The sequence below is a fragment of the Poecilia mexicana genome, unplaced genomic scaffold, assembly GCF_051168715.1.
Source record: "Poecilia mexicana isolate PSO_F unplaced genomic scaffold, ASM5116871v1 scaffold_14, whole genome shotgun sequence".
Taxonomy (NCBI): Eukaryota; Metazoa; Chordata; class Actinopteri; order Cyprinodontiformes; family Poeciliidae; genus Poecilia; species Poecilia mexicana.
The window spans coordinates 27,844,402-27,858,958 of NW_028263383.1; the positions used below are offsets into that span (position 1 = coordinate 27,844,402).

General features: G+C 37.6%; 1 protein-coding gene and 4 non-coding genes across 6 annotated transcripts in view; 4 read left to right on the forward strand and 1 right to left on the reverse strand.

Moving 5' to 3' along the window:
• The window catches only part of mcama (melanoma cell adhesion molecule a), a 63,337-nt gene extending 49,268 nt beyond the window's left edge, over nucleotides 1-14,069 (forward strand). Inside the window, exons 7-16 of one of the 2 annotated variants that reach the window (XM_014983213.2) lie at nucleotides 3,870-3,997; nucleotides 4,878-5,022; nucleotides 5,433-5,548; nucleotides 5,956-6,097; nucleotides 6,308-6,438; nucleotides 6,729-6,870; nucleotides 8,807-8,842; nucleotides 11,934-12,063; nucleotides 12,740-12,869; nucleotides 13,655-14,069. In XM_014983213.2, coding sequence (XP_014838699.1) covers nucleotides 3,870-3,997; nucleotides 4,878-5,022; nucleotides 5,433-5,548; nucleotides 5,956-6,097; nucleotides 6,308-6,438; nucleotides 6,729-6,870; nucleotides 8,807-8,842; nucleotides 11,934-12,063; nucleotides 12,740-12,869; nucleotides 13,655-13,657 — 1,103 coding nt within the window. In that variant the 3' untranslated portion in view covers nucleotides 13,658-14,069. The remainder of the gene's footprint in view (nucleotides 1-3,869; nucleotides 3,998-4,877; nucleotides 5,023-5,432; nucleotides 5,549-5,955; nucleotides 6,098-6,307; nucleotides 6,439-6,728; nucleotides 6,871-8,806; nucleotides 8,843-11,933; nucleotides 12,064-12,739; nucleotides 12,870-13,654) is intronic. The other variant, XM_014983214.2, reaches the window with a different exon arrangement.
• Nucleotides 394-508, reverse strand: LOC148155619 (U5 spliceosomal RNA). The gene has a single exon (XR_015765339.1). It is a non-coding gene; the product is annotated as a U5 spliceosomal RNA (small nuclear RNA).
• On the forward strand, nucleotides 1,190-1,303 carry LOC148155620 (U5 spliceosomal RNA). Its single transcript, XR_015765340.1, has one exon. It is a non-coding gene; the product is annotated as a U5 spliceosomal RNA (small nuclear RNA).
• Nucleotides 2,100-2,213, forward strand: LOC148155621 (U5 spliceosomal RNA). The gene has a single exon (XR_015765356.1). It is a non-coding gene; the product is annotated as a U5 spliceosomal RNA (small nuclear RNA).
• Nucleotides 4,612-4,726, forward strand: LOC148155622 (U5 spliceosomal RNA). The gene has a single exon (XR_015765355.1). It is a non-coding gene; the product is annotated as a U5 spliceosomal RNA (small nuclear RNA).
• Nucleotides 14,070-14,557: the final 488 nt, after the last annotated feature.

Genomic DNA, 14,557 nt, shown 5'->3' on the forward strand with positions numbered 1-14,557 from the left:
TTGTGAGTGGAATATTCATAAAAACGCCCACGTTGGAAATGCTAAAACCAGTAAATCTGCAGTGCTGGGGAAAACGCCTGGAAAATGGAGGAAAACTGGTGCACAGAGGTTAGACGTTCAGATTTAAAATCTCTTCATCCCTTTCTGATTTGTCTGTTTGCTCACAGTTTGTTAAAATCTGAATATTTAACAAAGCTTTTCCATCAATCTTAAAAATGAATCTTAGTTAAAATTCAAGGACAGAAAAAACATCTAAATTAAAATAAGTATGCCATTTGGGTGTAAGATAAACAGTCCTGACAAACTAGCAACAACTCCACCCAAAAACAGTAGAAGAGAGCAGAGAAAAGAAAATTAACTTGCTTGAGTTTTAACATTGAACATGAAATGAACTCCCTACTGAACAACAGTGTATCAAAAAATTGGGTTATACTCTTGTTGTTTCTCTCCATGGAAATCTTTAGTAAAAGGCGAAAGATTTATACAAATTGAAGAGAAACAAGAGTGCATGACCTGCTAATGGGTAGGTGTCCCATTTCTCCTGTCACCATACCCACATCACTGACGGTGCTATTCGACTGAACAATGCTTTAAGGACACAGAAAAGCTGGCCACGCCTCTATTTTTTTAACCAGTTTAAAGCCTTTTTTATTTTTATTTTTCCCATTTCAAAAGTTTTTTCCAGTGGCAGTTTTTTTTTTCACTTTCAGTTTCAAACTTTTTCCAATTTTAAAATAAATGTAAAGTTTTAAATTTTTAAAGTTTTAAATTTTTAAATGTTATTCTTATGAACAAATTTTATGGCCCCAATTTAGGTCCATAGCACTCAGTTTTTTTCAGCACAAAGATTTGGTCGTTCAGACATGCAGCAACACTCGATGGCCTCGTTGAGGACTAAGGCCTCAATATGTGGGCTGAACTTTACCACTGCACACCACTTGCATGAAATCATTCCTAAATAAAGAGATTTCAATCTGCTTTGTTGTGCGTAGTTTTAGAATGAGGTGTTAAGGCTTTGCACAGACAATGCACTGAAATCATAAAATAACACAATGTTCCAAGTCCCACCGTATGCTGTAGATTGCTTCTAGCTGACAAAGTATTTTAATATTGAACAACAGAAGGAGCACCACACTGAACAGCAGAGGGGATAGCACCGTCAGTGAAGTGGGTATGGTGACAGGAGAAATGTCTTGTTTTTCTTCAATTTGTACAAGTCTTTTGCCTTTTACTAAAGATTTCCGTGGAGACAAACTGTAAGAGTTTAACCCAATTTTTTGATACCCTACTGATTAGTGGGGTATTCTTTTTGTGTTAAATATGAAAACATAAAGTTATTACTAAAATTCAGAGTATTACAGTTCCTATAATCTCTGGTATTTTGAAAATACCTTAAGAATCAATCAAGTCAACTTTTGTTTCATAGACATGCTTTTATATATATTTACAATGAAGAAATATTTTTTAGAGTGCATGAGAAATGCTAAACACAGACTGAAAATGCTGTGAAAATGTATCAATATATTTTTTCCCACATCACATGCACAGAGTATTGATGATATTTAAACAGGACCAACAGTTTTGAGACTGAAAAAAACAAACATTGAATCCTAAAACTAGTTATGAGCATTTTTTTACATTTTCAAAACTTTTTTTTTTCTTTTGAACAAACTTTATGGCCCAAATTTATCTCCATAGGGCTGAGTTCTCGTTCAGGACAAAGCAGAGTGTTGTCGCCATAAAAGCCTACAACAAAATAGGAAAAAGTCACTAGATTTGTCGATGGTCACTGTTTTGTAAAATAGTCAGTGATTTCTGAGAAGTTGCTAAAAATAGTGGCAAAGTGCTTTGCTACATTGCATAAAAGCATACATAATTTTCACATCTAGAATTCATTCAAATTCAAAAATACTTTACTGATCCTACAGGGAAGTGATGTGGAAACTCATATTAAATTCAAATCTTCAAATAAAGTGGTTAAAAAACATAGATGAGGCCAGCTTTTTGGTTCCCACAATGCATTGCTATAGTCAAATAGCACCGTCATTGAAGTGGGTATGATGACAGGAGAAATGGGGCAAATACACCATCAGGTCATGGGCTCTTGTTTCTCTTCAAATAGTATAAATCTTTTGCCTTTTACTAAAGATTTCCATGGAGAGAAACTGCAAGAGTTTAACCCAATTTTTTGATACCCTGCTTGTTAGTGGGGTGCTCATTTTATGTTAAATATTAAAATACTGAATAAGTTAATAGTAATGTTGAAGTTTACAATGTAGTGAGATATTAAAGGGTGATGCACTGTGTGTGGAGCCTAAAACAGCTTACTATTTAAAACTTAAGTTAATAGTAAGGTTGAGATTCACAAATCTTGAGATTCATGCTAGTTACATGTTAAAGGTAACCTACTACGCTTCCTAGAACAGGTTAGAATAAATCTATGGGTTATACAAAACATGCTTGTGACATTTTTTGTGCAAAATCATTAAATTAGACTTCAGTCTGTTCACTTCTGCCACTTTCAGCTTTCAGATACTTGTTTTAGTGTATCACCATGTTCTCAAATTGCACTAAATACTATTTTATGTCAGAGTCTATACTGTAATTCTGAACATTGCTTTCAAATCATTAAATACTTTAATGTTGAACATAGAAGGAGCACCCCACTCATCAGCAGGATGCCTTAAAATTTAGTTAAACTCTTGCTGTTGCCCTCTATGGAAAAAAAAATACACCTCACAGAACAAAAAAAAATAGTAAAAAGCAAAAGATTTATACAATTTGAAGAGAACCAAGCCATGACCTGCTGATGCTGTAGCTGCCCCATTTCTCCTGTCATCATACCCACTTCACTGACGGCGCTATTTGACTAAGCAACATAAAGACTCAAAAATTCAAATATTTTACTATTGTCTTTATTATCTTTATATTTAGGTAATGCAAGATAACAAAGTTTGCTGGACGATAAATTGTCCCAATTAGTTATTGCGATAAATGATAATATTGTTGTTTTTAGACAGTTTTCAACTAATATAATGGTAACGCCGTTATATGCAAGAACACATTCTCAGATCAATAAGCTTTAAGTTTTAGTGAACATTTAACAAAGACATTTTAAATATCCAAAATAAATAAACAAAGCAGAACAACAAATAGAATGAATTATGAAGTCTCTGTAAACAAAACAAACAAAATTGTCCTACAAAAAAAGGGGCAAGTTGAGACCAAAACACCAGACTGAAGACTTTTGCCTTCCAGATTTTGGTAGAAAGAGAAAATGCAAATGGCATTTATTCAGCTAGTGTCAATTTATCATGAGATTAATTGACTTATTACTTATTGTGACAGACCTATCTGTCTCTTAATCTGTCACAACATAGTGACAGCTTTGCCAAATATGTAAAAATATATTCTTTATGATTTTCTATTGATTATCAGCAACAAAAGTTGATTTGGGGATTTAGTTACTCTTTAAAAGTGGCTTTTTGAGTTTTACTTTGGAGAAGTCATTTGTAATGTTGACTGTGTTTTTCCAGTTGGGTTTTTGTTTTTTATGAACATCAGATCATTTGCATATTTTGCCAGTAAACCCAATCTGCAGGTTCAGCTGTATCAAATAAAACTTCCTCTGGTTATTGTTGGAACAGTTTTGTAAAAAGCCAGACTGGATCTGTCAGCATTATGGAAATGATCTTGTGAAGTGACTTTACCAGCATGCTGAATAAGCCTGCCTAATTTATTTTATTTCTTTGTGTGTGTGTGTGTGTGCGTGTGTGTGTGTGTGTGTGTGTGTGTGTGTGTGTGTGTGTGTGTGTGTGTGTGTGCGTGCGTGTGTATGCGTGTGTGTGTATGCATGTGTGTGTGTGCAGACCCCACCACCATGATGGAGCTGTGGAAGGATTCGCCGCAGGGCTTGGTCAAAGAGGGGGATACCGTAGAGCTGCGTTGCCAGGGTGACGGCAACCCCCCGCCGATCTTCATTTTCAGCAAGGAACAAGTAAGAATGGAGCGTCTTTTCTCACCCTGCGTCCCCCGAGAGTGTGTGAGTGACACACAAGAGACACGTAGGGAGTGTTTTTGAAATGTAGCACCCACAGCGGCAGACACGAGCGTGGAGGGTCTGTGAGTACAGATCCAGACCGGGTCTGAGACCGGAGGCCATGTTGGCGAGCAGGGCTCGTTCCCACGTCAGACACACCAGAGACACATTCATTGTGTCTCTGGAGAACACAAAGGCTCAGCTGACTGCAGGCTGAGCATTTCCCAATCAGCCGGTTGGCAGATGTGGTCAGACAAAGTAATTTGAAGAAAGGGAACATGTGGTGGAAACAACACATTTTAGACATATATATTCAGGCTTAAAGCTGCAGTAGGCTAAAATGGTTTTTATATATATTTGTTAAAAACTGTCACCATGTTGTGGCAGTGTGGTATGAGACAGATAATCTGTGAAAAAAAATAAATCTCCCAGTGCTGCCAGTGCTAATCAGAAACAACCAGAGTGAGATACTTAAGTTTTTGAGTTTTTATGTTGCTTAGTCAAATAGTGCCGTCAGTGAAGTGGATATGATGACAGGAGAAATGGGGCACCTACATCATCAGCAGGTCATGGGCTATTGTTTCTCTTCAAATCGTATAAATCTTTCGCCTTTTACTAAAGATTTCCGTGGAGAGAAACTGTAAGAGTTTAACCCAATTTTTTGATACCCTGCTAATTGGTGGGGTTTTCTTTCTGTGTTAAATATAAAAACATTAAGTTATCACTAAAATTCTGAGTATTACAGGAGGTGAGTCTCGTCAATCATGTTTGTATGTGCCTCTCAGCTGAGGCCCCATCTCCCCTCTCCCTTGGAAACTAAATGGAGTTTCCTTTTCAGGAGCCCGATACGCTGCTGGAGAGCAGAGGTGATGTCCTGATTCTGCCGTCTGTGTCCCGGAAAGACAGCGGCATATACCAGTGCCGGGTGCTGGACTCTGCTGGACAAACAGAGATCAAAGAAGAGGTCACGCTCACGGTGCATTGTACGTAGGAAAACATTTCATGCGCCTACACACCAGGAACTGTATTTCTGCAGAATTATTCTGTACTTTAGTATTTAGAGACATTAGAGTTCAAATTCTGATTCAGGGCTGATGATAGGATATTTTAGGTTTTGTTCTGTGAGGCGTAGAACATCTTTGTGTAGAAATGTGATATCCAGCATTCTTCCAAATAGCTAAATCTGGAAAATTAGACATTTTCTGGAATAAATAAGGACATTTTCAAGTTTGAAAAGTCAAACATTTTCTAGGAGATTGAGCTCAGAAATTTTTTTGGAAAAACAAAAAAAACAAAAAAAAACAATGTGGTAATTTCTGAGTTTGTGTTCATGTGTGTGTGTACATGTGTGTGCACGTGTGTGTGTGTCATGTCGTGCTTCATCCCGTTTCAGATTTGGACCCGGCTGTTGTGGTTCCAAAAGAGTTGGAGTATATGGACAAAGGTGAAAATCTGGTGGCATCGTGCAACGCCCTGTCCTCTCTGAAAACTGTAACCATGTGGTACAAGGTAACTTCATTTCAGTTTGAAGTTATTCCCTGTTGCTGGTGCACTTTTTCCTTCCACTAAGCTTTCCGTCAATATGCTAGGATACAGGGATTTCTGAGTGGCCAAGTACTTTAGCTGGACTAAATTTCTCACAAACTCTTGAATGGGCTTTTATAAAACTCTCAACACTGCAGTTATTCCCTGTTGCTTATGCACTTTTTCCTTCCACTAAACTTTCCATTAACATGTTTGGATACAAAAACATTCTTTAGCTCACTGGACAGCTGTCCAATCAGCAGTCTTCCCCCTGATTGTTGTATAATATGTTAGTGTTGTTAGTGAATTGACCATTGTGATGATGTTCTGATGTTCCGGTGGCGTCGCTGACCTTGGGGTCGTGTCTGGATGTTTGCTTTGGGTTTGTTTAGGAAGGGAAGCAGGTGGGTCACGGCAACACGCTCCACCTGAACGACGCCACCTACGAGACGAGCGGACGGTACGTTTGCGAGGTGACCGTTCCCTCCCTGCCCTCCCTGCACACCAACGGCTCGGTTAACATCATCGTCCAAGGTCAGTGAGCCACTGCTGTTAACTTCCTGTTACCCTTTAAGGTCAGAGCTTTGAGTTCTGATAGTTTCTACAGGAAGTTTAGGGTTATGAAGACGTAAATGAAACAGGGTGAAGTGTTTTTATGGGTATATTACAGCACGTTGGTGAATGTTTACTAGAACAGGATCTGGTGACCATCTTGGTGAATGTTTCTGGTGGCTGTTCCTCCAGGCGGGCCTCAGTTGGCCGGCGTGGAGGACGAGGTCCAGCTAGAGGAAGTGGCCGGCCGCACGCTGAACCTGAGCTGTGAGGCCCGCGGGCATCCACTGCCCAGTATCACCTGGAGCATCACAGGCAGCCAGGTAACCGTTCATCCAACCGTACATCCAACTGTGCATCCAACTATTGCATTGTATACAAACTCGACAACGCTTCTGATAAAACTATCCTTGGCTGGAGTCTAATAGTTGGTAAAGGCAGCACTAAATAAAGACAAATGTACAAACATTTGCTTTGGAAGTTTTAAAAAAGAGACTTGCTGGATTTGTTTTCATGAAACCTTTAGTTACACCTAAAGGAGATTCAGTTTGTCCATTTTGAAAGAGAGATGTCGATAACTTTTGCATAAATAAAAATGTCTCTTTCTCTGTAGAACTGGCAAGAAGTGATGAGCAAAGCAAACGACCACATTACTCACAGCATGGTGTCGGTCAAGATCAACTCGGACGTCAGCGCCATTTGTAACGCGTCCAACAACCAGGGCACTGAGGTCAAGGTCTTCAGCATCAAAGCCAGTAAGCGTCTCTTTCTTATATGTATGTTGAACAACATGCAAGTTAAATTTTCTGATGTCAAATTGGGAAATTGTTTGACGAATGTGTCACAGCTGTTTTTCTTCCTCCTAATTTAGCCCATTAAAACTGAGTTGTTGTTCAACCATAAATTGTTAAATTGATTGTTTGATTTGCTAAAGAAATTCTAGACATTAAATAATATTTCTCACAGGATAAATTCACTAAAGAGTTTTTAATAAAGTTTTTAAGTCTGACTCATTCATTTTAGCTTAAAAGAGAAATTATGCAATACTATAAAATTTGTTTGATTCATATTTTTGAATTAGACATTTGAAACAGGTTTGAGGTTGTTTGCTTCTGTTATTGTGTTAATATGGGCTGATATTGATTAAAATGAAGAGAAACACCTGAAAAACACCTGTGGAAAATTAAAATAGGATTCCTTCTCAGTTTTGGAAATACTGGGATCTGTGTTTTTTATTTGCGAAAGCTGAAAAAGTTTGAACTGACAAGACACAACCATTGATGTACACTCCCCTTCAATAAGATAATTTATCTGGCATTGTGGAGTAATGTCTCATGGCCTGCATGAATCGACACACAGTTCTTTAACCCAACCCTTTTGGTTAAAAATTATGTCAGGTTTTCTTAATCCAGCATGATCCAGATTAGATGTTGGAAACTCTGAAGAATAAAGCAGAGCTCTTTTGCTGTAGTTCATTCAACCTGCCAGGTATTTGCTGCTGTCGACTCTTGGCTCATTTTATCCCTCCAGCAATTTGAAGAAAAGATTCCCAAGACGAACACATATAAAAATTCAAATGACTGTATGTGGTCTTTGTGTTTTTTATTACACCCAAAAATTTGGGTCAAAATGGCTTACAAATTTAAGGCATTTTTTTTTTTTCAATTTTTTTTACTTTCTTTAGAATTGGAGAGTCTATCTGTGTCCAAACGTTTTTGATAATTAGATTGAAAAAACACTAGGCTCTTTCAAATCCCTCTCACCTCGAGTCAGTTAGTGAGAGACGGGAGTATCGAGGGAAGGGACTAAGATTGTTTTCCCAAGTTGTATATGCCAGCATTGTCGTGGTTTCTACTTGTTGAAGTCAAGCTAATTTAGGCTAGTTAGGGCTCATATCAATATATACAAAAAGTTGGAAATAGCTAACTTAGAAAACACCCATACCTTCTCCTTTCTAATGTGTTTGTTGATTTGATCAAATCTTTGACTTTGTCTGAATTCATGATTTATTCCATATCTACATGTTAAGGTTGTCAAAATCCAGCTAGGAAAGCTGACCTACTTCCCTCTCCCTCGCTATTCTTTATTTAATTTAAACTTTTTAGAAGCCTCTGAAATGTGATATCTTGATATCTTGCTGTAGTGTTGACAGTAGTAGCAAATAACTGTGTCCTTTTTTTTATATGTCGTGCACATTTAGATTTATATTGACAACTTAACAGCTAAAAACATTGTAAAAACAATGCTATCACCGGCGAGCAGTTTTTAGCCCTCCAGCAGGGAGCTGGGGTGGGACCTTGACGTCACGCTGCAATGTATCATGGGCATCACTGTCAAGTTTGGTTTGGAGATGCTTCGTTCATGCTCCTCTAACTTTAAAATAAAGCATTGCAAAAATAACTCTTTTTACACTTACTTATGGTGTGTTCACTGATTAGAAACTGATGCGAATTTTCAGTTTCTGAGCAGGCCAAGGCAAAAACCGACCAATTCTGGTCACCAGCTGAATTCTTGTTGCATCTTTAACAACAACCAGCTGATAAATGATCACAGTTTGCTCTTTAACCAAATGTTTAACACAGTAAAAGCAGGTTTGCACTAATCTTAAGGGATGTGTGTGTTTATGTGTTGGATTAATGTTGGTGGACGTAAACTTCTTCCCACTCTGAGTGTTGTTTTACTCGTCCACAGTTCCCAGGGTCACCCGCACTGCTCCCTTCTCTCCCGGTAAGACGATTACCGCCCTGCAGTCTCTAATGTTGCAGCTTTCCAGCTCAAACGCTTTCCTCCCAATGTTCACGCTTTTTACCAACATCCATATGTGACAATGCAGGGCTGCAGTAGGCCATGCATTATTTACAGGCATTCCACCCTAAGACTGTCTTTAGCTTGCTGGCAGATCTTTGAGTTAGCCCTTGGCTGTTTTTAAATATTCTGTTTGATTTTTAGAGTTAAAAAAAAATCCTAACGCCAGCAAATCCCAGATACTCGGATCAAACACGCTGCAGCTGTAAAATATTATTTGTTTATCCCAGAACTTTTTAAGTAAACAAAAATCAGCAATGTGGAAAAAAGACAGCCAGACATTAATCGTGTTTTATGGTAGCTTTAACATACCGGGTTAATTTACACTTCACCTTTGAGGGGGTTGCAATTATCAGGCAGTTTTCTGACTTAATCTGGACTGTTAGTTCGTATCGTTAAATCTTTGCAGGACTCTGGGGGAAAACACGGAGTCTGAAATAAAAACAACAGAGGGAAAAATCTGGTCCAGAATGTTCCCAAACAACTTTTTACTGCTTTTCTTTTTGTTTACGGCCATTCTAAACTAATGCAGTAAGAATAAATTACATCATCAACACTTGGTGCAATAAAAAGGTTAAATGTTTCTCTCACTTTTTATTGAGTCAGTACATTTAAAGACTAATCCTATTACATTGGAAGGTAACTGTTCACTTAGTTCAAAACTGATGGAGTCCATTTATGATTGATAAGTGAAGTGAGGCACAGATTCTTGCAGAAATATATTAGAGTTTTTTTTTTTTGTTAGGTTTTACTACAACAGTTCATGGAGTCTTCACAGAGTGATTCAAGTGGAGCTATTTGCTGCAATACTGATTTTTTTTCTTGTGTTGCTTTCAAAATAGTTTTTCTCATCATAAAACTTCCTTATAAAGTCTGGAGCAGTGTTGCTAAATTGCAGCTGCATCAATTGGTTTATATTTAACTTGTAGGAATGTAGTTTGGTTTATTTGCAGAATATCAAAGACTGAAGCTTCTTCTGGTTTAGATGGGTGACAAAAACCATGTTTATATTGACCCTGGAAAACCTGGACATACAAACACATGAAAAAAAAAGTTCAACCCATTAGATTGTTTTGTAGGAGCAGCTTGGAGATAAAAATATGTTTTCAAATTTATTTTGGGTTTGTAAGGTTTTATGAAAATCTATGACGGAGTATTAAGGCCAGACTAAGAATCTTTTTTTTAAATATGAGAATAAAGTCAGAATATGAAGATGACATAACAGCAGAATAAAGACTCAATATCACCAGAAGAAAGTTGTAAAAATAATAGAAAAAGTTGTTTTAATGAGACCAGAGCTTTTTATTGAAGATCTGATATTAGTTTATGATTCTTTCTTCTAAATAGGCATTTTGATGATGGTTTTAAAGTTCTGATACTGTTAATTGTCTGATGTGTTTAAAGATCAAGTATTTATTCATAAACTGATGTTCAACATTCCGTATTTTAATTTATTATTTAATTATTTTGGTTGAATTTATCGTAAAATTACTTCTTCATTCTCTTAATATTATGATTTTTCTTCTACTATTAATTTGACTTTTTTGGCAGACAACTTTATTATTACAGCTTTTTTGGTGTATTATGACTTTATTCTGATAATGACTTTATTCTCATAATATTTTGACTTTATTTGAAAAGTCTTTTTTTTCTTAGCCTGGCCATAATACTTTGTTGTAATATTATAACATAAAGTTATGCAGCATTCTTTTCAAATTCAAAAGCACTTTATTGATCCAGAAAGGAAATTTAAATATTGTTGCAACTCATAAAATTACAGACGTGCACATGCTTTAAACGTAATAAACCAAAAACGTGAAAATATTTTACTTTTTGAAAAAATTTGGTTCAAGTTTGGTTATTTTTTGACTCTGTTGGGGGAATTTTATTTGCAAATTTCCAATCAAATTTCCTTCCAAGACAGAACAATATTGTTCAGTCTTTAAGTTTGGCTGAAAACACAGAAGAGAAGTCAACACTTGCATATCTGTTTTATTTGAAATAGAGATTTTGTAATTTTGCAACACTGGGCTTTACAGGGTTAAACTTGAGGGGTGTCCAAGGCGTGGCCCGGGGGCCATTCGCGGCCCTCTCAATGACTTGGTGCGACCCTGGACCACAACTAAACAATGGCATAAATTCGGTTTATCAGCTCAGGCGGTGATGGAGATGCATAAATCTGCTTGCTTCGTTAAAATATTGTGTGATTAGTTTATTTTTGAACAGGCAAGTATGAAATATAAGACTTTTTAAAACAAAATTCTGAGTACTTTAGTTCGACATGTTTCAACGCCGTTCTTCTTCTTCTCTTCCATGTTTGTCTGCTTGCTCCATCTGCTTCATCCTCTCTGGTGATCCTTGCTCTTCTCTGAAGTGTTTCTGTATTTTTCTGCATGTTTTCTGCATTAACTGCATGATGTGAGTCCCTGCCTGATCTATGAGTGGAAACTTTGTAGCAACACACCTGCAGAACCGACTTACTTGTGGTCAGTCGGTTAATAATGACCTTTTTTCACATAACTTTTGTTTATTCAAAAGGTAAAATCATTTAAAATTAAAAGTTGAAACATTTCATCTGTAAGCGAACATAACTCTTTTTTTTTTACAACACTGTAGATCATGTCTAATGGTTGCTATGGAGATCTAAGGTACTAACTTTCCGCTCTTTGTGGCAGTTTTTCAACGTTGAGCTTAGAGGCTGTCAGCAACACGTGGGGGTGGCACTCTTAGCTCCAAAGTGTCCTTCACGTTCTGTCATCTGTCAGACTTATAGCTTTTTAAAACCTTGTGCACCAGTGTGAACCTTCACACCAGAAACCAAATGAACAAAAAACAAACCATCACGTAAGACGCATTAGAAAAAAATATTTTTCTGAAAGTTTGAGTGGTACATATACAACCTGTTTATGTTGTAAAAAAAAAAAAAAAAAAATTGACCCGTTTGTGATTATTTAGGCAAATAAATAAAATCTGAACAGAAACCTTGACAGTGGATGTCTGCTTCTGTGTGCAGTTGAAGGCAGCGGGGTGATCATAGTGGTGATCATACTGTGTTTGCTGCTTCTCGCCTTCCTGGGAAGCATCGTCTACTTCCTGCATAAGAAGGGAAAGATCCCCTGTGGACGTTCAGGAAAGCAGGAGATGTGAGTACCGCCTCGCCCTCTACTCCTTCTGCTGCACAAAATTTCAATCATATCTTTATTTTTCTGCATAGAACCCTCAAAAATTGCATTTGTTGGCAAAAGCCAGAAATTTCCCAGCTTGTGTGTGAACTAATGGTTGGTTGAAGGGAATGGTTGAGCAACCATTCTCAATTTGCATGCAGACGCACAAAATAGATCCCTGTTGTATTTACACTCTTATTTAGCTCTTACCTTTACAAAGATAAAGGTAAGAGCTTTAAACTACTCAGTCTTAAAGCAGAGAAAAAAAGCGTTAACTCAGTTCGACCTTTCAGATTTGGTGTTTACCAACCAAATCACTCAAAATTCCGCAGCACATCTACATGGAGATGCTTGTCATAGTCAAGCTAGCATAGCTGACCTACTTCCCTTTCCTTCGCTTTTTTTATGAAATGTTTTTCCTGACATGGTTTTTTAGTTGTCATAGTTTTGACAAATATTAGCAAAGCACTGTTTCCCTTTTTCCTTTTATATATCACACATACATTTAAGATTTAGCCCATTATGTTAACAACTTGGCCACTAAAACCAATGATTGTTGTTGTTGGTGAGCAGTTTTTTGGGATTTTGTGCGGGTGATGTCGTGTTTCAACGTGTCTATAGCACCAGTTCATAATGTCTGTGCTCATCCGGGCAGCACCAAAGAGAAGCCCACCAAAGACGACATCGTTGTGGAGATGAAGAACAACCCAAAGAACGAGGATGCTGTGCTGCTAAAAGCCGTAAACGGAGAGAAGAAAGGTCCCAATGACCAGGTAACTGTAGTGGTGAGTGAATACACCTGCAGAAAGAGAGGAAAAGCAAAACCGAGAAACCATAGCAACAAACACATGCATCTGTAGCAATAAAAACTACATCACTGAAAATTACACGAGAAAATCAAAGTTTAGTAATGTAAACGTATGACTTTTTTTCTTGTAAATGGACGACTTTTCAACATTAGAGAATATTGGAAGTGTCGCCACATTATTTTCTAGATATAAAACTTTATTAGAAATTGCGTTTGGTTTATTTCAAATGTAAAAGAGACAGAAAAGAAACAGAGGAAGGAGGAGGAAAAGGTTTCAAGGGAAAGGAGATCAGAGTAGAGGAGTGAAAAAAGGATAAAGAATACAAGTCAACAGTCTGCTTTTACACCTACAGAAAGAGAGAAAAAACAGAACCGAGAAACCATAGCAACAATCAACATCATCATGACTGAAAATAGCATATTATAAGTTAATACAAGAAACTAGGACTTTTAATATCGTAAATTTTTGCTTTTAATCATGAAAAACTCATTTTGTTCTTGCTAGTTTACCACTTTTCAACCTGCAAGAATGTCGGAAGTATTTTATTGTACATCAAACACTTCAATAAAAATTTTTTTCTGTTTTTTAGTGGAAATGTACTCCTCGTTGCCACTTTCTTTCTTTGCTCAATAATCCATTGTGAAAACTTGCTTCTGAGTGAAAGCTGTTGTTTTAAATGTTTGGGACCTCGTGTGAGTCTTGTGGAGTTGACCTCTCCTGAATGATTTGAGTAAATCTCACCTTCTCTTCTGTCTGTGCAGTAAAACTCCTGAAGGTCGTGAGGAGCCGCAGCAGGTCGCAGTATCCAGACGGAGGTTATTGGCACGGAGGTGACCTTGGACGTTCCCACTGACCTCCTCCTTGTCTGGACGCTCCCTCGCTGTTCCTCCCTTCATTTTTTGTTCTCAGCAGTATTCAGCAGGTTTTCCCACACACTCACACACACACACACACACACACACACACACACCCCCGCACACGCACACACACACACACACACACACACACAGAACACACACAGAACACACATTTCCCAGGTGTGTTTGTACAGATGTGTACCTTCTGAATGAGTCTTTGCTTCAGCATTCAGTTCTCTCATTAGTTTTCAGCTCTTTGCTGTTGTTTAGTGTTTGTACGATGGTGAATCATCCTTCTTTTTTTATGAAAGTGTAAATATTATATGTAACCAGGTGAAAAATGGGTACATGTCAAATGTATTTTGTAAACCATGTTTTGCTTTTATTTCACCGACTGGTTGTAATTCTTGTTTTTGTCAGCATGTGGTGCTGTTGTTACAGAGAGGTCTAAAATTACCGGAAGTAGAAAAAAACCTCGTTTATGTACTGTGGCACTAACTGGTAAAACGGAAGAGAAGGACATTTTTTGATCCGAGACCTGGTGAAGAAGAGACTCTATGGCCACATGAGAGAAGAATCCAAGTGTTCGGTAATTAATGTTGGAACTGAATTATCTTCCGTGGACAAAGCTACAGAGATGATGCTAATGTCATGTTTTTCTGTTTGTCCTCGTCTAGAGGTGCCACTGCCGTTTGTTCAGCCGTGTAAGCCATTATATGCTGTTCGATTTCAGCTTTTATGTGAAGCTGCGTTCTACTCTGTTGAGTGCTAACCGCATTGTAAGCCCGCCATTTCACTGAAGCTAAA